General features: G+C 39.9%; 1 protein-coding gene and 1 non-coding gene across 6 annotated transcripts; both read left to right on the top strand.

Moving 5' to 3' along the window:
* The first annotated feature begins 930 nt into the window (after nt 1-930).
* Nucleotides 931-26802, top strand: CWF19L1 (CWF19 like cell cycle control factor 1). Of its 5 annotated transcripts, XM_087432439.1 has the most exons (15): nt 1012-1026; nt 3340-3594; nt 3813-3897; nt 5064-5126; nt 5657-5758; nt 8496-8710; nt 10683-10801; nt 14773-14857; nt 16405-16545; nt 17445-17559; nt 18333-18412; nt 22420-22629; nt 23336-23455; nt 23901-23998; nt 26349-26802. In XM_087432439.1, the coding sequence occupies exons 6-15, from the start codon at nt 8621-8623 to the stop codon at nt 26491-26493; spliced, it is 1203 nt and encodes a 400-aa protein (XP_087288565.1). In that variant the 5' UTR covers nt 1012-1026; nt 3340-3594; nt 3813-3897; nt 5064-5126; nt 5657-5758; nt 8496-8620; the 3' UTR covers nt 26494-26802. The 5 variants fall into 5 exon arrangements, with proteins under 5 accessions (XP_004428004.1, XP_087288565.1, XP_087288566.1 ...); XM_004427947.3 differs by lacking the exon at nt 3340-3594 and having other exon boundaries at nt 931-1026; nt 5048-5126; XM_087432440.1 differs by lacking the exons at nt 1012-1026; nt 3340-3594 and adding an exon at nt 1046-1366.
* Nucleotides 22990-23135, top strand: LOC147916879 (small nucleolar RNA SNORA12). Its single transcript, XR_015552597.1, has one exon. It is a non-coding gene; the product is annotated as a small nucleolar RNA SNORA12 (small nucleolar RNA).
* Nucleotides 26803-27348: the final 546 nt, after the last annotated feature.

The following is a 27348-nucleotide window of genomic DNA, read 5'->3' as shown; positions in this document are numbered from 1 at the left end:
CCCAAAAAGCATTGCAGAAGTTGTGAAAAAACCCAGAACTTTGTGGTTCTTCCTTAAAATTATTTATATTTTAGTTAATTTTTAATTACTTGACTGCCCTTAGTGAGTCCTCCCTCCCCCTCAGTTGTCAGGAACTCTCTCCTTTGTTTTCATTTCGTTATACACTGTTGTCTCCTACCAATTGGCCTGAACTCTCCAAAAAAGTCAATATCATGAAAAACAAAACCAAAAATGAGGTGGACTATTGTAGATCAAAACAAACTAGAGAGTGACCAGAATGCCAGGGTGAAACTTGATTGGATCCTGAATGAAAACAAACCCCAAGTATAAGATAAATTTTGGGGGACAAAAGGAGAACTTTAAATATGGATGTGTATTAGGTGATATTACTGAGTTAATGTTAATTTTCTTAGGTTTGTTAGTTGTACTTTGCTTATATAGGGGGATGTCCTTAGTCTTAGGAAATGCATGCTGAGGTATTCCTGAAGTCTGCGATTTACTTTTAAATGATTCAGTGAGAATAAAAGCGCTTGTGCACCTTGAAGGAGAGAGAAGGAGCTTACGGGTAAATCTGGCAGCATGTTGGAACTCATTGAATCAGGTGATAGCAACTATTCTTTTAATTTTTTGATAGGTTCAAAACTTAGAAAAAGCATGTGTGGAGGAGTCTGCCTTGCCCACTAGAGTGATATAGTTAGGTTAGGGCCCAACATTGTACCGGGAACTTTCTAGCAGCTCTTCTATTGCTCCGAAATAAAAAATCATAATTGGAATCCTTTTGTTATTTCCCCCTCTTCCCTCCACTGCTCTCCTTCCTTGATTCCTCCTTGAGGCGAAGCAACCTGAGAGAGGCTTCTGTCCCTCGGCGCTCTCCGTAGATAACTGAACTCTTATTGGCTGGCGTGCGCTGACGTCTTATTGTAGCGCGGCCGCAGTTTACCTAGGAGCGCGGGTCGGGAATCCTAGTATTTGGTGGTCGTCACAACCCAGGCTGTTGAGAGTGATGGCGCAGAAACCGCTGCGCCTGTGAGTGAGCCTTGAATGGGAAGTCTCTCTGTCTCTCTCTCTCTCTGCGCGCGTGCACTGGCGGGGGTCTTTCTCCTGACTAGAATGGAAGAGGAAAAGGCGGGGGTCGGAGCTGGGGCAGCGGCTGGTGAACTCGGATCACGTCTTTGCCTAGCGGGAGCCGGCCGCTTTTCCCAGCTGTTTTCGCTTCTGAGCGCGGAGTCTCTTGGCGACACTTGCTGGGAGAGGCGGAAGCTCACAGCGTCAGGCCTCTTCCATCTTAGGCTGGCCGGGCCTCTGACGCGTAATTTCCCCTTCATTTCTCCCCGCCCCCCATTTATTTACTAACGAACATTTCCAGGTATGGGGCCCATTGATTCGCCCTGGTCACTGGTGGACAGGATGGATAGATAGGGCTCCTGCGCTGGCTCACGTTCTTGGGAGGAGGGGGCGCTGGGGTGGTGAATAGAGGACTTCCATTCATTTCGTTCACCAGATATTTATTGAACAGTTGCGGTGTGTTATGCACTGTGCAAGGCGTTGCACAGATGGAGTTGCTGCCTTAATGGAGCTTATAGTCTAGAGGAACAGATATTAATCAAAGAATCCCAATAAATGTAAAATCATAGTAGTGATGAATGTCAGTAAGAAAAGGTTTGTGGTTCTGGGACGGTGTACAATAGGGGTGTTTGGCTTAATGTGAGGAATCAGCGAAGTGAGGATTGAGCCTTGATTAATGTTTTTGTTTTTATTCTAAAAAAGTCACTGAAATGTTTAAGAAAGGCTTGGCATGATCAAATTTTCATTTTGGAAGGTGATTTGGGCTACAATGTGGAGAACAAATTAGAGCCAAAGTAGAGGACAGCTGGGATTAGGTAAAGTGACAGCAGAAGAAAAGAGCAGGGATTCAAGGTTTATTAAGGAGATGACATCAATAGGGGCTTGGAGGTGATTTGATTGTGAGTGAGAAGGAATCCGGCACTGTCAGGGTCCTAGATTTGTATCTTTCTTCAGTGAAATAGGAAACACTTGAAAAGGGCCTAGATGAGGAGATGATGAATTTTGAGGTGCCCTATGAAGTACAAACTGGACGATGGCACGCCCAGAAACAATTAAAATTCCATGTGATAGCTGCTATGATTGAGGAAGAGCAGGATCCTGTGGGAGCACCAGGGATTGGTGACTGATAGGACTCGAGAGCTTTCTAGAAGAGGTAGTGCTCAGAAGATAAATAAAAATGCTTGATAGTTTATTACAGCGCTTGCTCTGAAATGCTATATGGGTTCCTGAAGTTTTGAAAAGAGAGTGACTTTCAGAGCCAGTGAGGAAAGCTTTAGAGATGTGCTAGGCCTTTAAGGATGGGAAAAATTTAGACTCAGGATGGGTAGGGTGGGATTGTTAGAAGTAACTACCCAGGGAATGGCAGAGGCAGAGAGTGATCCTACTGACAGTAGGGAAGGTTTCTCTTAGGGAAACTTGGAGAAAGCACTGGGAAGAGAGATCAGGGACTTGTGGAAGGCTTGGTTCTGCCACTAGTGGGGTTCTCTTAATGTTTTTGAGGAAAGAACATTAAACTGTTGGCTTTATGTAGGATGGATAGTAAGAAGAGTAGGCATTAGAGGAAGTGTAAGCATATTCTCTACTTTGTATCCAACACCAGATTCCTTATATTTGTCTCTGATTCTGTCTCCCTGGGACCCTCAATTGCTCAGCCTTGCAGCTATCCTTCATTCCTCCTTCTCCCTCATTTCCCCTTCTACTTCCCCACTCCAATTTGTGTTCAAGTGTTCAGAATTCTAAATTTCTCATCTGTTTCTTTCCTCACCATCTTCATTTGACATTGCCCTTCTTTGCTGATATTTTTGCTTATAGTCACTTATTCATCCAGACCGTCTTTCACTCTGTTACTAAAATGATCTTTCTAAAACAGATATGATCATGTCACTACCCCGCTTAAGAACGTTCAGTGGTATGGACAATAACAGCACTCCAGAGAGACATACTGACAAAAATATAAGAAGGAAAGTAATATTTCCAGATAGGTTAAAAGACATTCAGAAAATGATGTGAAAAGTGGATATAAGTCAAAATTATAAAAATTCAGCAGTGAGAGGCTAGAACAAATTACTTCACAATTTGAGGCCGGTCTGCCTTACGAACCTCAGCTCTTGCCACTTTCCATCTCTCTGCCCCATAACACTTTATACGTACCTCTTATTTAGTCCTTTTCATATGAATTTATAACTAACAGGTTGATTGTTCTTTCCCTGATTGTAAACTCTTCAAGGCTTAAACTGAGTCTTTGTCTTCTTCGTGCTCCTAACATGTTCTTAGCACAGGACTCAGCATGTTGCACCTAGCATATTGTAGGTGTCCAGTACATGTTTGTTGAATGGATGATTGAAGCCCTATACTAAGAGAATGACAGTAGAAGTAAAAAGGATGGAATGGATGGATAAGATGTTTGGATTGATGGGACTTGGTGACTGGATGGGGGAGTTTTGACTCTTGGTGACCAAGTTGGTGATAGACCCATCCACAAAACTTGGAAAGTGAGGAAAAGAAGTTGGTTCAATTTTGGAGGAAATGGTAAGTTGAATTTTAGATATGGTGAGTTGACGGTGTTGGTAAGACCTTCAGGTGGAGATGCCTGGTGGTCAGCCATAGTTCACATGCACTGAACCTCTCAGGTAACCTCAGAAAGACTGGCCACACAGCTGCCTCATTCAGGAAGACTAGTATGTACCAAACCCGGCAGGCCGGTTCATGTTTCCTAAATTGCGTTAATGCTTATTTCTTGCCTACAGCTTGGCGTGTGGAGATGTTGAAGGAAAGTTTGATGTTTTATTCAATCGAGTTCGAGCAATTCAGAAGAAAAGTGGAAACTTTGATGTAAGATGTTTGTTTTTACTAAATTTAATTTTACTGTTATAGTCAAAAATACTGAAATAAAGTTTGGGCTCCTTTATTCATTTCTTGATTGAACACATACTCTCCTTTTTTGTTAGATTGAGTTCCTTTTGTGAGCCTAGGAACTTAGGAGCTGTGGAGTGGTGAGGGAAGGGAGACGTGTTTACCTTTTTATAGTTGTTGAATTTGAATTTTCTTTATTGCTGTACACAAAACTGAAAACAGACTAGCAAAACCTCTGTAAGTGATTCTGACCACAGGATTTGGGAACTGCAGATCTGTTTCATGGGTGTATGGTATTGATTAAGTCAGATAACATATGTGCAAATGCTTCAACTAAAGAGCCCTATATAAATGTTATGTGTGGGGGCCGGCTCCGTGGCTTAGCAGTTAAGTGCATGCGCTCTGCTACTGGTGGTCTGGGTTCGGATCCCGGGCGCGCACTGACGCACCGCTTGTCCGACCGTGCTGAGGCGGCGTCCCACATACAGCAACTAGAAGGATGTGCAACTATGACATACAACTATCTACTGGGGCTTTGGGGAGAAAAAGGGGAAAAAAAAAGGAGGAAGGTTGGCAATAGATGTTAGCTCAGGGCTGGTCTTCCTCAGCAAAAAGAGGAGGATTGGCATGGATGTTAGCTCAGGGCTGATCTCCCTCACAAAAAAAAAACAAGTTATGTGTGGTTGCCACCTAGACTGTGAACTCCTAGAGTACAGAAGGGTATTCTAGGTATGGGGATAATTTGTTCACTGGGTGAAAGGTTGAGTAAAGACAACAGGCAGGAAATGTGTCTTTTATGCGCTGTATCTCTCAGGGTATCTAATATTTAAAGTTTTGTATTTCACAGAAGTGCTCTCCAAGGTCCATTTCTCCATCTTTCCCTGACCTCCTCTTCCCTATCCCCAACTTGAGTTTGACAGCCAGTGAGCCAAAATTTAGTAATTATAGAATCAGAGTAACCACTACAATTGCTGTTAAAGAATTATGTATTGAAATTCTGCAAATTGATTAAGGAAAAAACCTGGTTTGAGACGGTTAAGTAGGATAATTAACTGAATAATGTTACTATCAATTATGTACTGTTTGATATAAAAACAAAACTCATATCTGTTTAAAAAACTCATTTTAGCTGCTGTTGTGTGTAGGAAATTTCTTTGGCTCCACTCCAGATGCTGAATGGGAGGAGTATAAAACTGGCATCAAGAAAGGTACAGATTATTTTTATTTAACAAATAATGACTTCTAACAAAGTTTCAAGGCTACACAGAGTTTGCTGGGTTGTTTTTTACCCATGTTAATTACTTAAGAATTTCTCTTTTGGCTCTATATTAAGCTGGAAAGAATGCCTATGCATCTAAATGTTCACATTCTGAATTTGGTTGGATTTAGTTCCAGAAAAATAATTCTCTTCTAAGTAGGCAGGAATTGAATAAATGCAACCATATGTGTTGTTTCCTTTTTCCAGTTTCGGTGTTTTTTAATAAGCTCTTTAGGGTCTGTGTTTTCCTAATTATACATTGAACATCCTCTTTAAGATGTCACTTCTTCAGCCTAGTGATACCATTTAATAGTTAGGCCACAAGGTTGGGTGTGGTATATCCTAAGTGGTGAGCATGTCCACATATAGAATTGCAGACTCTTTACTTTTGCTGTGAGTATTTTTCTTATGGGGAAGCATTTTTCAAGTTCCAAAGCAGATCTGGTAACTATACAGTGTCATGTCTGTTTCTCTCACTAGTTCCTATTCAGACATATGTCCTGGGTGCCAATAACCAGGAAACAGTAGAGTATTTCCAAGATGCTGATGGGTGTGAATTAGCGGAAAACATTACTTATCTGGGTAAGTTGATATTTTTTGTGTTTGTAATGCTCATAATAAAGTGTCCCCAGGAATTAGTCTCCCAGGATGTTTGTGGCTGGATTCTTCTGCCATTACTGCCTGAGAGAATGGGGGTCAGGGGGTTCTTTTCTAAAATCTATGTCTATACCCTTAAGATGATGGTATTTTTTCCTTTGTTGTGTCTCCCACCTCCTCCCCAATCTACTTGTATTTCCACAACCCAGTATATACTCTTTTAGCCAACTAGAGGAGTAAATTACTTGACTACAGTGTATGGAATACTTAAAGTATAAATTATGTTAAAGAAAAAATTCCATGTATGTGGTTTCACCATATAGCATTGCTGGATGTATACAGCTTACTTATTAGTTAGACTCCTAACTAGCTATAGCTCTAGGTTTCGCTAAGGTTTTGGAAACTTGTTTTTAGTACTGATCCTTGAATTTTTCATTCCCTTTGTCCTTTTTCTGGTTCCAGGTCCACTTGTCAATTCTGGGTTAAAGTTGTTTCCTCCACAATGCCCTGAATCTCTTTTAGTGGTTCTTTCACTGTCTGGCCGTTTTAAAAGCCAGTATCAAATCTTGCTTTTGTTGCCCCTGCACCCCCTGCTGTCAGTCTGCTGCTTCTTGGATATTCAACTCATTTTTTTCTAAAATGGCTCTTCTGCTCTCACATTTCCTCTCCTGTTCTTTCATTTGTCTAGAAAGCTTCTGCATTTCCTTTGCTGTAAATGCCCTCCCTACCTTAGTCCATCTTGGCCTTTATTCTCTACATCTGGCTGTGGTCCTCATGTAAGCAATCTCATCTCATCTTGCTTCAGTCATGTGGGGCTCCTTTAGGCAAAAAACTGAGGGATGGATTTTTGTTTTTTGTTTTTAACCACAGTTGCGAGATATAGATTTTGAAATCCTCTTCTTATAGATCTTAACATGGGCCTGACTTGTGGCAGTTCTCATTGTAGTTATTAGACTTGGATTAAGACCACTGCTGTAGATATTTGACAGCCATTTTACCATATGAATTTAGTGCCAGGAGTGGAAAGAGCAGCCAAGGTATTGGGGTTATTTCTATGAAAGAGATTTTTTGAGATCCAGTAGGAGGAGCAAACAAGGAACTTGATAGTGAACATGTGATAGTGAGCTTGAAGTGCTGGCAGAAAATCCTACATATAGATGGAAGTGATAGTTCTTTCTAGAGTATATAACTATCTAGAGTATATAAAGGAGGTCAGTGTTGAAGAGTGTGGGTTTTGGGGAGTTGGTTCCATAAAGATGAAAAATAAAGCTGAGGATCAAATTGTTAAGGAAGAAGTATGAGAAGGGAAGCAGACAGATGATAGTACCCTGGGGTGGGGGCGTATATCTTCATCTAGAGGGTTGGCAGAGAGAGGTGAAAGTGATTAGAGGAGTGTTTGGAGATGTAAAGATATTGTCAAATTCATAGAACCTAAGTGAAGAGAGCATAGTTTCAGGAGAAGAGACCCTGGGCAATTATCGGGTGATTAGTGACCTTTAAGAGAATAGTGGAGAGGGAAACTAGGTTGCAGTGGGTTAAGGAACTAATTAAGAGTGAAAACACAGCATGGACTGCTCTTTTGAGAAGTTCAAAACTGAAGAGGATGTTTCTGTATTAGTTAGTATGTGTGTGACTCTGCTGCTCTTCACATATTCTCTTGGCTTGTTATTTGTCTAGAAAGCTTCTACATTTCCTTTGCAGTAAATGTTCCTTTATCAGTTTTTTATTAGTATATGCATTCCTCTTTATTAGTATGTATATTCCTTTATTACTTTATTTTTCTTTGTTAGTATGTGTTCCTTTATTAGTTAATATGTGTGTTTGTTTATTAGTTACTATGTGTGTTTATTTATTAATTAGTATGTGGAAAGAGTCATTTGAGAAGAAGAGACTCAGTAGATGAAAAGGAGGTGAAAAAATTTTTTTTTTCTTTTCGCTTTTTCTCCCCAAAGCCCCAGGAGATAGTTGTATGTCATAGTTACACATCCTTCTAGTTGTGTATGTGGGACGCCACCTCAGCATGGCCTGACAAGCGGTGCGTCGGTGCACGCCAGGGATCCAAATCCGGGCCGCCAGTAGCGGAGTGCACACACTTAACCGCTAAGCCACGGGGCCGGCCCCAAGGAGGTGAAAATTGATGGAGCAAGGTGTTGGAGACAACCAGAAGGAAAAGAATAAAGGGCACAAGCCAGGAATAAATTGAGAAGAAGGTGGAGTCTCTTAATTTTTCCCAAGCAGTTGCTCTTTCCAGTTGTTTTCCTTTTTTTGGAAGCTGCTACCTGCCTGAAGTGTACATCTTTTCTAGACTATAGCTTCCTCAGAACTACAATTATTTTTTTTTCTCATTGCCTCTTCCTGTGTTCAGGTGTCTTGATTTCTTTGAGTCCATGTAGAGTCTCCTCTAGAAGGCAGAAAGCCCTTTTCTTAATCAGGGCTTCCCAATTTTTTTCATTTGTATGGCACCTGGGGTAAACAGACTCGCCCGTGGGCTCCAGCAGCCTCCACATGTGGGCTGCTCTTACTGCACAGGAATACTGTTGTAGCCATCCACCACTGAGACCCAGCAGCCAGAAGTGGGGCTCTAGGAGAGTTTTCACTCATTCAGGCATGTAGAATGGCAAGGAGGTAGGAGAGTTGTGGCACGGGGAGAGAGATTCATCACCATGATGACATTTCATTTTGTAGTTTTAACTACAACTTATCCATTTTTCTTTGAACCCAGGTCGTAAAGGTATCTTCACTGGAAGTTCGGGGCTGCAGATTGTGTACCTCAGTGGGACAGAGTCCTTAAATGAGCCGGTCCCAGGTTACAGTTTTAGTCCCAAGGATGTGTCTTCCCTGAGAACAATGCTGTGTTCAACATCCCAGTTTAAAGGTGTTGATATCTTGCTCACATCCCCATGGCCCAAGTATGTGGGGAACTTTGGGAATTCTTCTGTGAGTAGTGCTTGTTCAGTTGGAATTTCTAAAAGCAAATTATACTGGCTTAGTTTGGGCTTTCTTTGCTCTTTATATTGAGTATTTTAGTTCTTAGTACCTTGCAGTAGAAGTCTTTTGTGAAATTTTTTCCAGAATACTTAAAGTCATATCAACTGACCAAAGCAAAAGTTGATTTTAAGAGAGCACAATTCACAGATGAGATTGCTAAAATCTTAATTATAAATGAATGGTTCTTTAAATTATATTCTCTGCTTCAAGTGCCCTCTGTCAAGCTTCCTCTTAATATGTTTTGACTGTTCACTAATTTTCAGTGGAAAGATTTATAGCTAGCAGCAGTGCTGCAATTATATTTTGCCCCTTCCACTCCAGATTATAGCTTTTTGGATCAGAATATTTTTTTTATGGAATCATTATGGGATCAAAGATAGTGATCTAGAGATCTAAAGATGTAAAGATGGGAAATGAGATGTTGAAAACTTGGTACTTCTCTAATATGAAAAGTTTAGTTGGAATGCATTGGAGCTCACCATTGCCTTTGATCTGAATATTTTTATAAGCAATCTAGAAGATGTACACCCGGTTGATGAGTGACAGCTATTGTGGGTTGTGAAATACTACATTGGTGGAAATAAGCCTAGTGAAGATCTTGAAAGGTTGCATGTGAGGGCAGAACGCATCAGCTAAGCTTCAGTGAAGGGAAATGTAAGAATGTGTTTAGGGACAAATATCAATTAATAGTTGTAGAAGTATCAGCAATGATCCAGAAGGGCCTTGTAGACCACTCTCTGTCAACTTCAGCACAATGTGTCTATGACCAAAAGGGCCAAGAAGATACCACACATTGTCAGGGAGGATGTTGAAAGGAAGAGGGACAGTGCTCTCTTCTCCTTCCACAAACCCATGGTTCTTCATCTAGAGCAAAAGGGGCAATGCTGGTTACAGCGTAGAGAAGATAGAGCAAAGCAAGGGAAGATCCAGAGGACTATTAAGGTGATGATGGAAGGGAGAGACACATGTGATGCTCTGTAAGGAAGGATGAGAAGAATTAGGCCTCTTCATTTTGGGGGGGGGGGCTAAAAAAGGATTTTGATTAAAGTTTATAAATAACTATACAAGATATTTGTAGGAGAGAAAACATATAGTTCACCAGTCCCTAAAATACTACAACTGACCTCAAGGCCAATTCCCTGCCCTTAAGCAGAAACCTGAAGGAGACAAGCATAAGACAAAAGGAAGTTCTTGCTTTACTTAGTGGGAAATTAACTTTGGTAATTTCTTTATTTCCAGCTAATACGTTCTCTTAGAATAGAGTACATAAGTAATGTTATGGCTGAGAGGTCACACAATTTGTTGTTAATGGAAGCTGGGGATGTTCTGGGAACAGGCCTAACTTTTGACAAACTTTATGTTACAGACTTTGTGACAAGCGTGTGGTTATGCCCTTCCACAAACCACGCCTTCCTTTACTGAAGCAAAATAAAGGATTGCATGCTTATGTGAGGAAGTCCTTGAGTATTCCATAGCAAATATGCTTTGGAGCCCAGAGGCTCTGAAAGTTAGCTTTTAATTTTTGCTTTCCACATGGACTTTGTCTGCATTGTCAGAACTATAGGCGGACAACAGAGCAAATTATAGAAGCACAGTTTGTGGGCTCCAGAGAGAGAGCTTACTTTCCAAAAAAGATTTTAATAAACCCTGTTTTTGGTATTAGTGGGGAAGACTTACCTTACCTTTTAACCTCTGGCTTCCAGCAACTGTTCCTATTTCTGCATTCATAATACCCCAGTTCTCCTTATGTGTTTGAGATTTCTCTGATTGCCTTAAGTATGGAATTCACTCTGCTAAATCCTACTACCCACGTTTGTATCCACGTTTTAGGGACAAAGATCAATTCAAAGTGTCTTGTTATTTCTTTGCATTTCTTAGTAACTCTTAGATCTGTCATGATGACTGAGTTTCTGTTTACTAGGGAGAAGTGGATAGCAAAAAATGTGGCTCTGCTTTGATCTCCAGTCTTGCCACAGGCTTGAAACCAAGATACCATTTTGCTGCTTTGGAAAAGACCTATTATGAGAGGCTTCCATATCGGTGAGTAGCATTTTGTCCTTTTGGCGTTTTGAAGACTTTACCTTGCATCTTCTGTGTAAACTTCTCATGTTCATTTTAGCGGTATAACATCTTGGTTCCTTTTAGTTACTCAGACACTGAAATTAGTGACTCTCAAATCATTCAACTTCTCTGAATTTGTTTCATAATTTGGAATACAAGGGATTGGACTATATAGAGCCCCTTAACGGTTGAGGGTCTGAGGTGACAGTACTTTTTAATCATCATAACTTAAGGTAGCACAGTAAGTCCTGTTTTGATCAAGTCAAACAATACTCTGTGTATAGTCTTGAAAACTCAGTATAATCACTTCAGAAGTATTTCAGTTTGGGAATCAAGAACTTGTATCAATTTTTTTTTTTTTTTTTTTTTTGAGTTTAGAAGTGGAATTTTTTTTTTATAATTTTATTTATTTATATTTTTATCCCCAAAGCCCCAGTAGATAGTTGTATGTCATAGCTGCACATCCTTCTAGTTGCTGTATGTGGGACGCGGCCTCAGCATGGCCAGAGAAGCGGTGCATCGGTGCCCGCCCAGGATCCGAACCTGGGCCGCCAGCAGCGGAGCGTGTGCACTTAACCGCTAAGCCACGGTGCCAGCCCCTAGAAGTGGAATTTTTAAAGGATGTATTACAGAGAAAAAGAGAAAACCAGTGTTTCGTAAGTGGTAGAATTAACTCTGAATTATCTTCACTGATAAAAGGCATGGATAATCCCTAAAATAATATATAAAAACTTTTTTTTTTTTACACAGAAGTAATATATGTGTTGTTGAAAGTTCAAAAAATATAGGTGAGCAAAAAGAAAACAACTTGCCCTTCCCTCATAATCCCATGGCCTAAGATATAACCACAAGTAATACAGATTTTTCTGTTGTATCTCCATATACACATTCCAGAAAGACCTGTTGTTCTCTAAAACCATGCGCTAAAAACAGAGGTTATAGAAACAAGCCACTCAAAACCTGTTTAACTTTTAAGGATCTGAATACATATTTCTCTGAAGAACGTATATCAGTAGCCAATAGGTACATGAAAAGAAGCTCATTAACATGATCATTATTAGCCATTAGGGTAATTCAAATCAAAACCACTATGAGATACCACTTCATACCCATTAGGATGGCTGTAATCAAAAAGAAATTATAACAGGTGTTGGCAAGAATGTGAAGGAATTGGAACCCTCATACGTTGCTGGTGGGAGTGTAAAATGGTACAGCCACTTTGCAAAACTGGCAGTTCCTCAAAAGGTTAAACGTAGAGTTACCATTTGACTCAGCAATGCCACTCCTGTTCCAAGTGAAATGAAAATAGCTCCAAACAAAACTTGTACACAAATGGTCATAACAGCATTATTCATAATAGCCAAAAAGTGGAAACAACTCAAATGTCCATCACCTGATGAATAGATAAATAAAATGGTATATCCATGCTATGCAACGTTATTCAGCAAGACAAAGGAATGAAGTACTGATACATGCTACAACATGGGTGAACCTTGAAAACATTATGCTGAATGAAGGAAGCCAGACACAAAAGATTATATACTGTATGATTCCATTTATATGAAATGTTCAGAATAGGCAAATCCATAGAGATAGAAAGTAGATTAGTGGTTGCCAGGGGTTAGTTGGAAGGAAATGGGGAATGACTGCTAATAGGTATAGGATTTCTTTTTCAGGTGATGAAGTTGTTCTAAAATTAGATTGTGGTGGTGGTTGCACAACTCTGTGAATATACAACTATTGAATTGTATGCTTTAATTGTGTGAATTGTTTGGTATTTGAATTAGATCTTAATAAAGCTTTTAAAAAACAAAAAAAGCCTGTGCAACTTTTTAACTAGAGCTGTAACAAAAACTCTGTCATAATAAAAATACTAGCATAGTTAAGTCTCTACTAATGTATGCGCCTAGATTTACAGTCAGTCTATGCTTTGCATCCCTACACTGTGAGTCTTATGCTTTCTCTTTTGGGGAGTAATTTATCATAGTTAAAAACACCATTCAGGGGTAGCATTCTTCACCAGTCATTTTTATTTTAAAATGAATGAGGGAAACATCTTCACAGTGTCTTTATCTATACGTGCGGTTTCCCTGTGGTATTACTGTTCTATTGCTACTGTAACAAATTACCACAAACTTTGTAGGTTAAAACAATACAAATTTGTTATCTTACAGTTTTGTAAGTTAGAATTTTGACACAGATCTCACTGAGCTAAAATGAAAGTATAGGTCAGGTTCTGTTTGTTTCTGGAGGCTCTAGGGGAGAATCTGTTTTCTTGCCTTTTTCAGCTTCTAGAGGCCACCTGTTTGGCTCCCTTGGTTCATGGCCCCCCTTGCTCCATCTTAAAGCCAGCAACTCGAGTTGAATCCTTTTCACCACAGTGACCTTATTCCATTGTCACGTTTCCCTCTGACTCTCTTCTACTTCCCTTCTCCACTTTTAAGGACTCTTGTGATTATGTTGAGTCTACCTAGGTAATCCAAGAGCATCTCCCTATCTTAAGGTCAGTTGAGTAACCTGTCACCTTAATTCCCCTTTGCTGTAGCTAACATTCACAGGTTATGGAGATTAGGACATGGACGTCTTTGGGGGGGGGCCATTATTTTGCCTACCACACCTGAATAGCTTAAGAGTGGAAAGTGTTAGCAATTCTTGAGGCCACCGCACTGGTCACTAGCATTAAAGAGAGACATTTCTACAGGCTATTCAACTGTTTTTCCTTAATGTCTTCATATATTGTTAAAGCTTCCTTTTAATTATGAGTAAACTTGTTTCATTCATTTTAAAAGTTGGAGAAAGTTGCATGTGAAATGGCACGACTTCCACCTTATACTGATGTCAGTCCCATTTACCAACTATGAATGTACTTACTCTCTTTAAAAAGTCAGGTTGTAGGGGCTGGCCCCGTGGTGTAATGAAGTTTGCTCTCTCTGCTTCGGTGGCCTGGGGTTCGCAGGTTTGGATCCCAGGCGCGGACCTACACAGCACTTATCAAGCCGTGCTGTGGCAGGCATCCCACATATAGAGTAGAGGAGGATGGGTATGGGTGTTAGCCTGGGGCTGGTCTTGCTCAGCAAAAGGAGGAAGCTTGGCAACCCATGTTAGCTTAGGGCTAATCTTCCTCACCAAAAAAAAAAAAAAAAAAAAAAATCAGGTTGTAGCAGACAGACTATATTTTGGTTTATTTCCTCAATATGAATGTAAAATATGTATTTGTGTATTTGTTTATATAAAATGGTATACTAGATTTTATAAAAATAAAATTATATTTTGTGGCAGATTCAGGAAATTTTTGTAGCATAAGGATAGTAAAGAACTCTAAGGATTGGCTTCTGTATCTGGTCAAGTCACTAAAAATGAAAAATATGTATAATGCCATAACTTTTTTTTTTAATTACAAATAATAGTTGCTCAATGTAAAATACTTGTAAAACACAGAAGAGCTCAAAAGAGTATTTTGGTATATGTAGTTCCCATATTTTTTTATATGAACTATAGACATTCATATATTTTTACATTTTTCTTAGAAAAATGAAATCATACTATATATTATTATTTGAAGGTTGTTTTTCCACTTAAAACTAATTTCTTTTTTGTTTTCATTATTTAGATGTTTATTACACAAGAGAGGATAGTATAACAAACACGCCTGTACCCATCACCTAGCTTCAGCAATTATCAACATTTTGCCCATCATACAACTCTTTTAAAACCGAAAGTTGAAGTTTTTGTGCTTTTCAGATACGTGATCTCGTTTTTTCCTAACAACAGCCATGTGAGGTAGGGATGATTATCCTGCTAGATGGACAGGTAACATCTGAGATTGTTACTTGTGGTGATGGACTCAGGATCTGTGCTCTTTTTGTGGTCTCATAGAGTCTACGTATTTCATAATTGTACATCAGAAGTAGACTTTGTTGGTAACCCATTATCTCTCAAATATGTTATAGAAACCACATCGTTCTGCAGGAAAATGCACAGCATGCCACCAGGTTCATAGCTCTGGCAAATGTTGGAAATCCAGAAAAGAAAAAGGTAAAGATTTGAGTATTTGGTGGTAGGTTAATATTTGTTATCTGCCTGATAAATGTTTGTCTTGCTCAGTTTAGCATTCAGATCTTATCTTTTACCCAATTGCAAGGTCCCGGCATCTCAGTGACTTTTTTGTAAAGGTATGGTAACGAAAGGTCAGGTTTCCTTGGGTCCTTTGTAGGAGGTTTTAGAGAAGGGTTTGGGAAAATAGGCCCAGTGGAACAAAGGCAAAATTTCAAATGAAGGATATTCCTTTCTTCCCACATCTGTGTGGTTGTCTCTGTGGGTACGCATGAGGTTGCTGTCAGAAGGTATTCTTGCTTTGCTTCTTTTAATAACTTCATTTAGCAGAAATAATGAAATCCTCCCAAGGATTTACCTAAGCCCTCCTTGGCTTTGGGAAATCTTAGCGATAGCTGGAATCTGTCTTTGTACTGGAAAACAGTGCAGCTGAATGAAAGAGTATATATTAGAAAAGTGCATTATTTTTCTCACTTCCCTGAGAGCATTCCTTATTCGCTAGGGCCAAAAGCAGGATATGGTGGATTGAGACAGCTAAAATCTGAACAGTCAAGTGGGAAAACAGGCAGATAAATAATCTGAAGATTATTCCACTTTAACATGCCATAAACAGTGTACATTGTTAGCCTCAGCCCTAAGCAACTCATACTTCAAAGAGTATGCACGTTATTAAATTTGGCAAAATTCATCTCAAAGTTTTGTTCCAATTTATACCCCCACCAGCAGTGTGGGTGTATGAGGTTTTTTTTTTTTTCTATCCACATTCTCAAGTAGGTAGTGTCAAATTTTTATTCAAGTTTTTGCCAATCTGATAGATGAAAGATGGTGTGTCATTGTTAATTAGTTGCATTTCCCTAATCAGTAGTGAGGTTAAGCATCTATTCACATCTCATCTGATGTTTTCAATATCTGTGCCATTAGTCTGAGCTTCTAGATACTTTATGAATATTTACTTCTTTGCTACTAGTCCCTAAGAAAATTTATCAGCATGTACAGCAGAAATTGTATAATATCAGAGAGTAACACTAAGTTGTCCAATTTAGTTTTCATTAGGAAAAAAAGAATGGCAGTGCCGTGATTCTTTTGACAGAGTACACGAAGATAAAGGACTCAGAGACAGAAGCAGTTTGTGTTCAGCGGTTAAGGAGCAAGTCTCTCTGGGCCTTGTATTGATGGTTGTTATGTTTTTTTTTTAAATTTCAAGTGTACATCATTATATTTCGATTTCTGTGTAGATTACCTCATGTTCACCATCCAGTGGTTGTTTTGTGTAAGGGCTGATTTTTTTGGGGGACTGGGGCTTTGATCTGTTGCTTGTTACTTCATCAGCCCTTGGTTAGCCACCGCAGAGATCACTGAATTGGCTTTTGATTTACTGTGTGTTCTCTGAGCACAGACAGGCCAGTTGCTGCTCTTTTAATTTGACTCAGTTTCTGAAGCTTTCTGTGAAATCATTGCAGTAAAATAGGTTGAGTACATTTGGATAAATGGTATTTCCCCTAATGTTATTATGTTGTTTTTTTCCAAAGTATCTTTATGCATTCAGTATTGTTCCTATGAAACTAATGGATGCAGCAGAACTGGTAAAACAGCCTCCAGATGTCACTGAAAACCCTTACAGAAAATCTGGGAAGGAAGCATCCGTAGGAAAGCAAATTCCTGCCCCTGAGGTATGTTCTGATTGAGAGGTGGCATTTTCTGGGCAAGATTGCCCAGGTATACTTTTCCTGGTTATAGTTTAGTTCATAAGACAAGTTTAATCCTTAGAATCTAAATCTTTTTTTTTCCTTGGGAAATCATGGTGATGTTTATTTTTAGAAAGCCTTAGTAGATTTCAAGTAAGCTCTGTGTTTTTTATTGTAGTTTGGGGTTAATAGTTTCATATGTTATGTTTTGCTTTGTCTAAACTTGATTCATGTGTTGGGGTTATCGTATCATATGTTAAGTCATCTAAAGTTGATTATCTATTCTTAGCTTTTCAGGCAAGGATCCAACTACTTGGTGGCAATGTAGTTTGTGATTTTATAATGAGTGCTAGTAGGTGAATAAGACTTATTCTGAAGAAATTTCTTAATAGCAGACTTTTCTGAAGTTAATTTTTCCTTCACTAAAGCAAGGACTATCAGGTTCTCTTACTAGTATGCATGGTCTGCTTTCTCAGACTTCTTTTTCTTTATGAGCAACCTTCTCATCTTTTTATTTAAAGCTCAGTTAGACTTGTTTGACCTGTGAAACTGTAGGACTGTGCTACGGCCCTATTGAGAGAGAAAGGAAAAGGAATTTGAGTGAGTTCATGTTGTTCTATTTTAGGCAAGAATTGCTCTATAACTTTCATTTTAGCTTGCTTTTCCAAAGAGATGAATTTGGTAGCTTGGATAAGTGTTGAGAAGTAAGACTGAGTCTTGGCTTCAGGACTGGGAAGATATTTTTCTTCTCTAGAATAGGCAGAAAGGGCTGGGAGGAAAGATAGATATGACCTGGCAGGAGTGTTCCCTTGTATGTGAATGGTGGGCTACTTGTCTAAAGGTTAGTTTAATTACATTTACTCTTCTACCTTTGGCCATTCCAGGAAGAAGCAGCCTGTCAGTTTTTCTTTGATTTAAATGAAAAGCAAGGAAGGAAGCGTTCATCTACAGGCAGAGATAGCAAGTCTTCTCCTCTCCCAAAGCAGCCTCGCAAACCTCGTAAGTACCTTGGTTCCAGAGGTCTCCTGTGTGAGCAATAACTGTTACTTCAGGTCTTGTTTGGGAAGTGGCATTGCTAAGACAGCCTCTTCTGACAGAGGGAAATTGTACAATGAGTCATTAGGACCAATAATAAAAATACGATAATACAAAGATAGCCTGACTTTGAGGCTGTCTGAGGCTATTCCTGTAAGAACTATGGAAAAAGCTCCTTTCCTTCATATCTGCAAAACATATGAGGTAAAGAGCCTACAAAACCAATGAGGGTTCATAAAATAATAGAAAAATCAAACTGGTGGAAAGGACTTTAGGGCTATTTCATTGAGATCCTCTTCTCCATCTCTTTGTTTCAAAGATGAGGAAGCTGACCTTGGGAGGGTAAACTTCTTACCCAGGGTCATGTGGCTAGCTAGTGGCATAGCTGGGACTAGAATTAGGGCTCCTGACACCTGGTTCAGCGTTCTTTTGTTGCAGCCTGTTGCCACTTACATGCTACTTTAGTCAATGTGTGGTTATCCACTTGTGGATCAGCTACCTGTGGATTGGTTACAAATTCAGAACTTTTCGAATAGAGGGTTTAGTTTCATTGATAATGGTGATTTGGGGGTGGTGAGGGGGGGTGACAGGGGGAGCACAACAGGCCCAGCCCATTGTGGCAGTGCTGTATACCAGTCTTTGCAGGATATAAATATCAGACAAGGCTGAGTTCTGTTGGGTGGATTATATGCTAGAGTGCTTGGACCATAGTAACATCTGCTTCCTTCCACGTGAAGCTCAGCCTCCAGGACCCTGCTGGTTTTGCCTTGCCAGCCCTGAAGTGGAAAAGCATTTGGTGGTCAACATTGGCACACATGTGAGTTATTTCCATGAACCTTTTACAGAGAAGGAGATATCTGTTTGTTTTCTATTAACTTTATTGAGTCATAATTTACATATCATAAAATTTACCCACTTAAAGTGTACAATTAAGTGATTTTTAGTAATCTTACTGAGTTATACAACCATCACATAATACAGTTTTAGAACATGTCCGTCACTCCAGTAAGATCCCTCATGCCCAGTTACGGTTAATCCGTGTTCCCACCTTCAGCCCCAGGCAACCACTAGGCTACTTTCTGTCTCCATAGGTTTGCCTTTTCTGGACATTTCATATAAATGGAATCATATAATATGTGGTGTTTTGTGTCTGGCTTCTTTTACTTAGCTTAATATTCTTGAGGCTCATCTGTGTTGTAGCATGTATCAGTATTCCATTCCTTTTTATTGTCAGATAGTATTCCATTGTATGGATATGCCACATTTTGTCTGTACATGCATCAGTTGATGGAATTTGGGTTGTTGCCACTTTATGGCTATTAGGAATAATGCTGCTGTGAACATTTGCTTGCAAGTTTTTGTGTGGACATATCTTTTCATTTCTTTTGGATAGATACCTAGGAATGGAATTGCTGGTAAATTTATGTTTAACTTTTTAAGAAACTGCTAAACTGTTTTCCAAAATGGCTGTACCATATTATATTCCCACCAGTAATATACGAGGGTTTCTGTTTTTCCACATCTTCACCAACATTTGTTAATGTCTGTCTTTTTGCTTGTAGCAATTCTCCTGTGGTTTCGTAGAGCCAGTTTCATAAGATTGCTCCCTCCTTCCCTCCCTCTTTGTCAAATAGGTATGGATCTCCTATGGTGATGCTTTTATATGCTTCTTGAACTCTCTATTTTTACTCCATACTACTTGGAGGTGATGAGTTGCTTTTATTACTCACTATTTAAAACGGATTTTCTTTGTCCTAAAAAGGGAGACATCTGTTGCCTGTTTACCTATATTGGGTTAAAAATGTTGATATTCTTTTTTTATATCTTTAGATTCAGAAACTTGAGCTTATTAATTAATTTTTATGTAGAATTATGTAATGCTGGGAACTGATTTGCACAAATTATATGAAAAACTAAAGTGATAAATTCTCAGTTTTGCCTAATAGTAGAGGATATAGCTTCCTAATGACAGGAATACCCATATCCACATTCCTAGTGTGGGGATCTGGGAAGCCAGGATAATAATTATAAGTTTGCTTGGTAAGCACTGAATCAGACTGTGAGAACTGGATGATCTTGTGGGTGATTTTATTCAAGTTTTTGGAAAACCATTATGAACTATGTGTGTCTCACAGTAAAGTCATCCTATTCCAGATTTCCCCAGACGCTTTTCCTTGGGCAAGGCTTAATTAGGCACTAAATAATACTGCTCTTTGAGCTTCAGTTTTTTTTTGGCTCCATATAGACCATTATCCTTCTTTGTCATTCACTTAGAATGAAAAAAAAAACTTAATTTTCAGGGTTATAGTTTCACCCTAGTCACCTGTGACTAGAATTAGCTGTTTCCTAAGGCTCCTGAGGGAAATATTTATAAACCATTTCTTAACGTGTAGTGCTTCTGCAGACAGCAACTTTCATCCATTTTCATTGATTTGTTATAATTTTGGTTTCTAAGGGTGACCTTTTCCTTAACTTCTCCTGACAATCTGAGGGCCCTTTACTGTGGCCTCCTATAGACTGTCTAGAGTCTCAGTTTCATCTTAGATTTTAAGTCACATCCTTCTTCTGCCTTTGTTGTTTCAGACTGAAGAGTCCCCGTCTTTTACATTTATTTTTATGTCTTGATTGTTGGCACACTCATGTCTCTAGAGGGAGCACTCCTGTCTCTAATGGGGTCAAGGCCTGTGACACAGTTGAGCCATGGAGCCTGTGGATCAACTCTTCAGCGGGAAGAAGAGCAAACTTGAAACGCTCTTGCTTTTATAGGAATGCCCTTTTGGGATTATCTCTCTTGGACCTTGTTTTCATCTTTGGGTTAGTTTATGCCATTCTTCTCTCCCATACAACTTGTGTCGTAAGGCAGACTTTGGACTGCCTTCTGTTTGGGAAGCTTCAACAGGTTCAAGAATGCCATGCAGGGGACAAGAGATTTGGAATGGGTGACTTAGCTCAGTGCTGCTCTAGGCCTCTGGGAGAAATGACCTTTTCTTTCCATTTACCCTTCTATTGCCCAGGGTATGTAGCTCAGGGTATGGGCCTAGAGGATGATCAAGGAAGCCTGTTTGTTTCTCATCTAGGCCTGAAGCTAGAAGGGCAGAAAGCATCTCAGGTCCTGTTTATGGCCCAACCCCAAGTAGGAGGCCACATGAGGATTTTAGCCTAGAGCCTGCGTAATAATCAAGTCTGTGCTTACCTGCACTGTCCTTTTTCTGGTAGAAATCTCTTGGGATCGTCTGGTGACCTTTGGATGTCTTGCAAAGGGTTTGGAATCCTCCTTGCAACCATTCCTCATGATCTCCTTTTATTACTTTTTTTCCTGGCTTTCTCTGTCTTTGCCATGCCTTCCTCAAGGGATATACATAGAACTATGCTGATGGCCCATGGCCACAAATTGGTAAAAGGAGAGAAAGACTGCTAAGAGTCCAAAATAACTTGCAAATCCATGCATTTTACTTAAGGGGAAACATTCATTCCAGTCCTTTTTATACATTGTTAGAGATAATTCAAGTATAGAACAGATTAGAAGGTGAGAGTTTGAAAGGATTTGGCAAGTGGATTTGGGCATTTCCATGAAGAACTGGAAGGTACTGCATTGAGGGGGAGGTGCTACTTAGTCCAGACTAGAAACCTTCAGTAGCCTCAGTGCACATCACAGTATAAAAACTGATGTTTGTGGTGGCGACTCTCTGCCATAAAGAAAAGGCTGGAAGACTCAGGTTTCTAGAGTAACTTTTTAAAACAAATATGGTCCAGAATGGTTATTGTGGGGGGGGGGGGGAAGTTATTGTAAAAATTTAAAAAATGTTTTAGTGCTTATGTGGTTTTGATGAACTTGAGTCTCCTGGAAAATTAACTTTGTAGATGTGCTCAGTCCTCTATGCCAAGTAAATCAAGGATGATCATCCTTTAATTTGTTTCCAGTACCTATCCTGTCATTCTGTTGGACTTTTTCATTGTAGATGAGAAATAAACGACTCCTTCCTTCAGCCTTAACTTTGAACCCACAACACTAAAAGTATACTTTGGGTTGTGTTTTTTCTAAAGCTCTTGTGCCTTCATTTGCCTGCTTTTGATATTCATTGGCCCTTTCTCTACTCACTCATAGTGTTTTCCCTTCAAAGAGTATCTTGAGTGTAGCGGTCTTGCATGTTTTGGTTTTGATGGCAATATTTTTAGTTGCTGTTTAGCTGCTGACTTCCATTGTTGGGAACCATAGTTTTCTACCTCTTTGGATGTATCTGAGTTTGAGGTTTCTCCTTCCTTCCACCCCATTAGGTTTTATGTTTACTTTCATTTTGTAGAGGTTAGTCAGCCGCTTAGGGCTGTAGGGACATTGGATGCTAATCAGGCCACCTTAACTTTTTTTTGTGAACCCAGGGGGTGTATTTAGGGGTGGGATTGGATGTTACTGTAGGGAAAGTGGTCATTTTTGAAATCAGGAGTAGTATCTTTCTGTGGCTGAAGGTGATAGTAACTGAAAAATTGTTTTCAAGTTTGGAGCCTGGGAGGGAAAACCAATTGTTATTCCAGTCTCCTTTAGTTCCGATGTGTTTGAAGCCAAAAGACTGTTTATATGCTGCTCATTTGCTCCCAGTTCATTTGATACTTACATAGAAATTTGTTGCATCTAATGTCCTTCAGCAGGTACTTGAGAACATTGTTGTTATAACCTCTAGAATCATATTTTTAAAAGTCAGAGAATTTCTATTGATAGCCTCTTGAGCACTTTTTTAACCCCCTCAGGCTCACTCTTTGTATGGGCTTTTCTCCCTGAAAAACCATAGTGCAGTATTGATGTCTCAATTCTGTGTGCTTCCTCTTCAGTGCTACCTTGCCCTGGCCAAAGGAGGCTTATCTGATGACCATGTCCTCATCCTGCCCATTGGACACTACCAGTCAGTGGTGGAGCTTTCAGCAGAGGTGGTAGAAGAGGTGGAGAAGTATAAGGCTACACTGAGGCGGTTCTTTAAGAGTCGAGGGAAACGGTGTGTTCTATTTGAGAGAAATTATAAGAGCCATCACCTCCAGCTACAGGTAGGTGGTCTCTGCCCAAGAACTTAGAAGGGCCCTATGGGGACCTGGATATTAATATTCAAATAATGTTCATTTCAAAGGTTAAAGAGTCTCTGGTAATAACTCCAGAGAGTTCACAGGGAAGTGCGTGGTCAGTACAAGTGAACAGCACAGACCGGAAGTGCCTTACTTAGAAAAGGAATGGATAGTTGAGGAAGGTTCCAAGAAGGATTTGGGCCTTGATCGGTAGAGTTTGGAAAAGTGGGTATTTTGTGTGGAGGCCCAGCGTGAGTGAAGGCTCAGAGGTAGGAAATAGTCCCAGAGCCTGCATGGGGCTAGCACCTCAGAAATTCAGAGGTTGTTTATGGTTGATTTGTTTGTAGTTGTGGTGGTTTTCTTTCTGGCGCATTTGTTAAGTTTTCAAATGGGCCTGACTCTACCACATACATTATATAGGAGCTGGCAAAGGCTTGATGACAGAGATCTCTCTCTAACCTTTCTCGCATCAGAGATTGGCTCTCACATGTGGCAGGCTATCTCGTAAGTTTAAGTCCTTACAGACAGGCAACATAGGCCTGTCTGGCCTGAGGAGAATTTCTGCTGAGGGGTGTTTCTTCACCCCTGTGATGGATTTGCTACTTCTCAGGAACTGTGCAGGAAGCCTGATCTCTCTGGGACCTGCACAAAGAATTTCTCCTATCTTCCTACCCCCAACCCCCACTCCCAGGTCATTCCTGTGCCACTCAGCTGCTGCACTACTGATGACATTAAAGACGCCTTCATTACCCAGGCACAGGAGCAACAGATAGAGCTGTTGGAAATCCCAGAGCACTCTGACATCAAGCAGGTAAAACAGGAGGGGAAGGTGATGTTCAGGGAGAAGTAAAGACCTGGTTTCTGACATGTTGAGCCTGAGGTACTATCAAGGCATTCTAAAAATGTTAAATAGGCAGGTGACTGTTTGGAACTAGAACATGATGTGTTGATTAGACTGAGATGAAGATGGCATTACAATAATGCCTTAGTGCTTTCCTAGGAAGAGAAAGAAATTAGAAACTTTCTAAGGCAGGAACTTAGAAAGACAGGTGCCACTGGGAGGTGCCACTTGTAGTATCTGCCAGTTTGGCTTTTTAAACTTTAATTCCACTAAGTAGCTTGGGATCTATAGCTGCTCACATCCTTTTTCTTATGCTTCTAGACTGAATCCTTTGCCAAATTAATTAAGAGATGAGCTAGGATTTTAGATTTTTAAAGCACTATTGTATGTCCTCATACAATTCTGTTTACTTTAGATTGCACAGCCAGGAGCAGCGTATTTTTATGTTGAACTTGACACAGGAGAGAAGCTTTTCCACAGAATTAAAAAGAATTTTCCTTTGCAGTTTGGAAGGTTTGTATATATTTCTTATTTTAAATGTGTTTTCACTAGACCTACTGTGAACAAAGTAGTGGGCTGCATGGACAGTTGAATAAAAAGCCAAACAAGAAACAGTCCTTGCCCCAAGGAACTGATACTCTTAGGGCAAGGCAGATATTTACATACATGACAATAATGAAATGTAGACTGTGAAAAGTACCATAACAAGGTTTTGAGGAACAATGTACTTTAGAAATTCAGAGAAGGGAGAGCTCATTTCTACTTGGTGAAAGGCTTCATGAAAGGGTTGAAGTTGAGCCTGAGAGATAGATTCGAGGGTAAACATTGGGGTGTGGACATTCTAGCTTGAGGGAGTAGAGTGCTACCAGTAATTGAACATATGCTCTATGCCAGGCACTGTGCCAAGAACTTTACATGCGTTGCCTCATTTAATATTCCCAACTCTAAGGTAGGTACTGTCATCCCAATTTACCATTGTGGAGGATCAGGCTCTAGAGCAGTGCCCAACAGAACTTTCCACGATGATAGAAATGCTCTCTAAATCTGCACTGTCCTATTTGGTAATCACTAGCCACATGTGGCTACTGAGCACTTGAAATGTGGCTAATGTGACTAAGGAACTGAATCTTTAAATTTAATTCAACTTTAATTAGGATTAAATTTAAATAGCTATATCTGGCTAGTGGCTCCTATAGTGGACAGCATGGCTCTAGAGGGGTTAGGTAGTTTGTCCATGGTCACAAAGTAGTAGGTTCAAACCCAGGCCTGTTGGATCTCAAAACATGAAGTCTTAACCTCGTTATTCTGCAGTATCCTAAAGGTCTGGATAAGGCTTCATTTCTGCTCTTCATATCAGGCAGAACATGACTACGAAACCATACAGAGAGTGGTATAAATTAGGCAAAGACTGAAGACAGGAAGTTACTAGCAAAAAGAGATAATAGTGTGGAGGAGAGTTAAAAATGGGCAGAACAGATTATATGCTGCTGTGTCTGTGATTTGCAGCTGTTTTTTTCCCCAGTTAGAACTGAGCTTTGAAGCAACCTTGAACCCTTCTTCAACTAATTTGGAAAGCCTCCCAAGAGATTGCCACCATTGGATAAGTCCAGTTGTCTACATTTTCAAAAAGATAATTGATAAATGAGAACAAGTGTATTAGGAGCTTCAAAAATCTGACATTATCTTTTTGTTGTTGCTTCAGCAATAGGTGCAGATGTGGACAGTGATGACGTAGGCACATGATCGCAGATACACACTGGCACATAAGCCCACAAAAGAGAGATTCTCTGAATGATTTTGTGCTCAACATTGAGTATTTTTTAAAATACTAATTTATAGTTATACAGTATTTTATAGTTAACAAAATACTTAAAAAGTATTTTTTGAAATACTTGAAAAGACATTTTTTCCCCACTGTACAAGAAAGGGGGTTCTATCTTCATTTTATAGATGAAGAAGTAGGCTCAAGTTTTTCCCAGTGAGCTAGAACTTGAGCTCAGGTGCTGTGACTTTTAGAAGACTCATGTGTTTTGTTTTCAACTTTTCCATTTATTGTAGCTTCAAAGTGGAAAATGAACCATGTAGATGTGCAGATAGAGTTATTTTTAATATATCAAAATAAGTACAAATAAATAAAAATATAAAGCAGTGGCAATTAGAAGGTAGCTTGCATGTATGTGTCTGTCTCTGTGTCTGTATGTAGTTATTCTTTAGTTCTGAGAGCCAAGATAAGTCGTTTTGTTGACACTGAGCTTGTGTTGTTGCCTATGTAGGCCTGAGTCTCCTAGAAGGAGAGGTAGAAGAATTTTAAGTCAGAGTGGCGCCTGACTGTGTACCATGACCTCAGCAAACTCATGGTCTAGTTGGTGACAAAGCTCCATTTTAAGGCAGGATGTAATCACAGCTAGTTTGGTGCTTTGATTGTGTTATCTGTATACCTCACAAAACCCTTATTTTGCATTTCATAGGTGAGGAAATCAAGATTTGGAGATGGAGTAATCTGTTCAAGTCATAGACAGCACGTGGCAGAGCTAGGGATGGAATTCGGTCTCTGATCTTTCTGACACCAGGGTCTGCCCTCTGGCCTCTACTATGCCGTGTTACTTCCCTGAGTACCAATAAGTTCTGAGTTGTTCAAGAGAGAGTGAGAAAATTGGGTTTGAGGGGTTAGGAAAGAGATAGGACCTGAGCTGGTCAAATGGGTATGATTTTGGCAGAGATGGCACTCAGGGCAAGAGAGAATGGTATGAGCAAAGTCAGAGGAATTTGCATACCTTCTTGGGGTGATGGCAGGAGAGGAATGGGTGGGAGGGGATTTTGGGCTGATACTGTCCATTTTGACTTCTTTGTGTTCTTTCTGCAGGGAGGTCTTGGCCAGTGAAGCCATCCTTAATATTCCTGACAAGTCTGACTGGAGGCAGTGTCAGATCAGCAAGGAAGAGGAGGAGACCCTGGCTCGCTGCTTCCGGAAAGACTTTGAGCCCTTTGACTTCACTCTGGATGACTAAGCAAAGGGCAAAACACTTTATGAACTTGACAGGAAACAGTAGCAGTCTGTTTTTTAAAGAAACTGCAGTCTCCCATGGGGACTGTTTCCCTGCCTCTTTTTTGTGCATTCCCATGGAAGCTGCCTGCAGCAAGAAGCCTCAGATTGAATATTTTTTTGGAAAAAATCACATTCTAGGATGATAATCCTATGTCTGTCATCCAGCTCCAAGTACAGCTTGTGTTTATCAACATTTTCAAAAACATTTAAACTATCAAATAAAATCCAAATGCTTTTCCCTGGGTGGGGAAAGTATCTTGTGTTCATGTTACCTGTAACCATTGAAATGAAATAGTATGTGTATGTAAAAGGAGGGGTGGGGCCTTAGGCCCAGCTGTTATCCCAGGATCTCACAGGTGGCTTCTCCTTGAGCAAGGTGCAGCTGGAGCAACCCAAGGCCTTTGCCGTTTTTCTCTTATAGCATTCATCTTATTTATATAAAAGAGCTCATTCAGTCCTTCAGCAAATACTTAACTCTCCTATATGCCAGGCATTTTTCTAGGCTCTAGGAGTATAGCCATGTTCCAGCATGGTCCCTGTTGTCCCAGAGTTTGCAGTTTAATTGAGAAGAGAAGGGGCAGATTTAAGAAAAGATGAGTTCTGCTCTGGATATGTTGAGTTTTAGTGTGCTGTTAGATAGTTCTAAACACATGGAGATCTGGGTTGGTGATAGGGCTTTAGGGATCATCAGGGTATAGGCCATAGGTGAGATTATGAGAATGGATGAAAACAAGGGTGAATACAGTCCTAAGCTGAAGATGACTACCTGAGAAATATCAGTATTTAAGCAGTGCTTGGAAATAGAGTGATCCATCAA

Source organism: Ceratotherium simum, chromosome 6 (assembly GCF_057802395.1).
Source record: "Ceratotherium simum simum isolate JZ-2026a chromosome 6, ASM5780239v1, whole genome shotgun sequence".
Classification (NCBI taxonomy): domain Eukaryota; kingdom Metazoa; phylum Chordata; class Mammalia; order Perissodactyla; family Rhinocerotidae; genus Ceratotherium; species Ceratotherium simum.
This window is presented reverse-complemented; position numbering and strand designations above follow the sequence as displayed.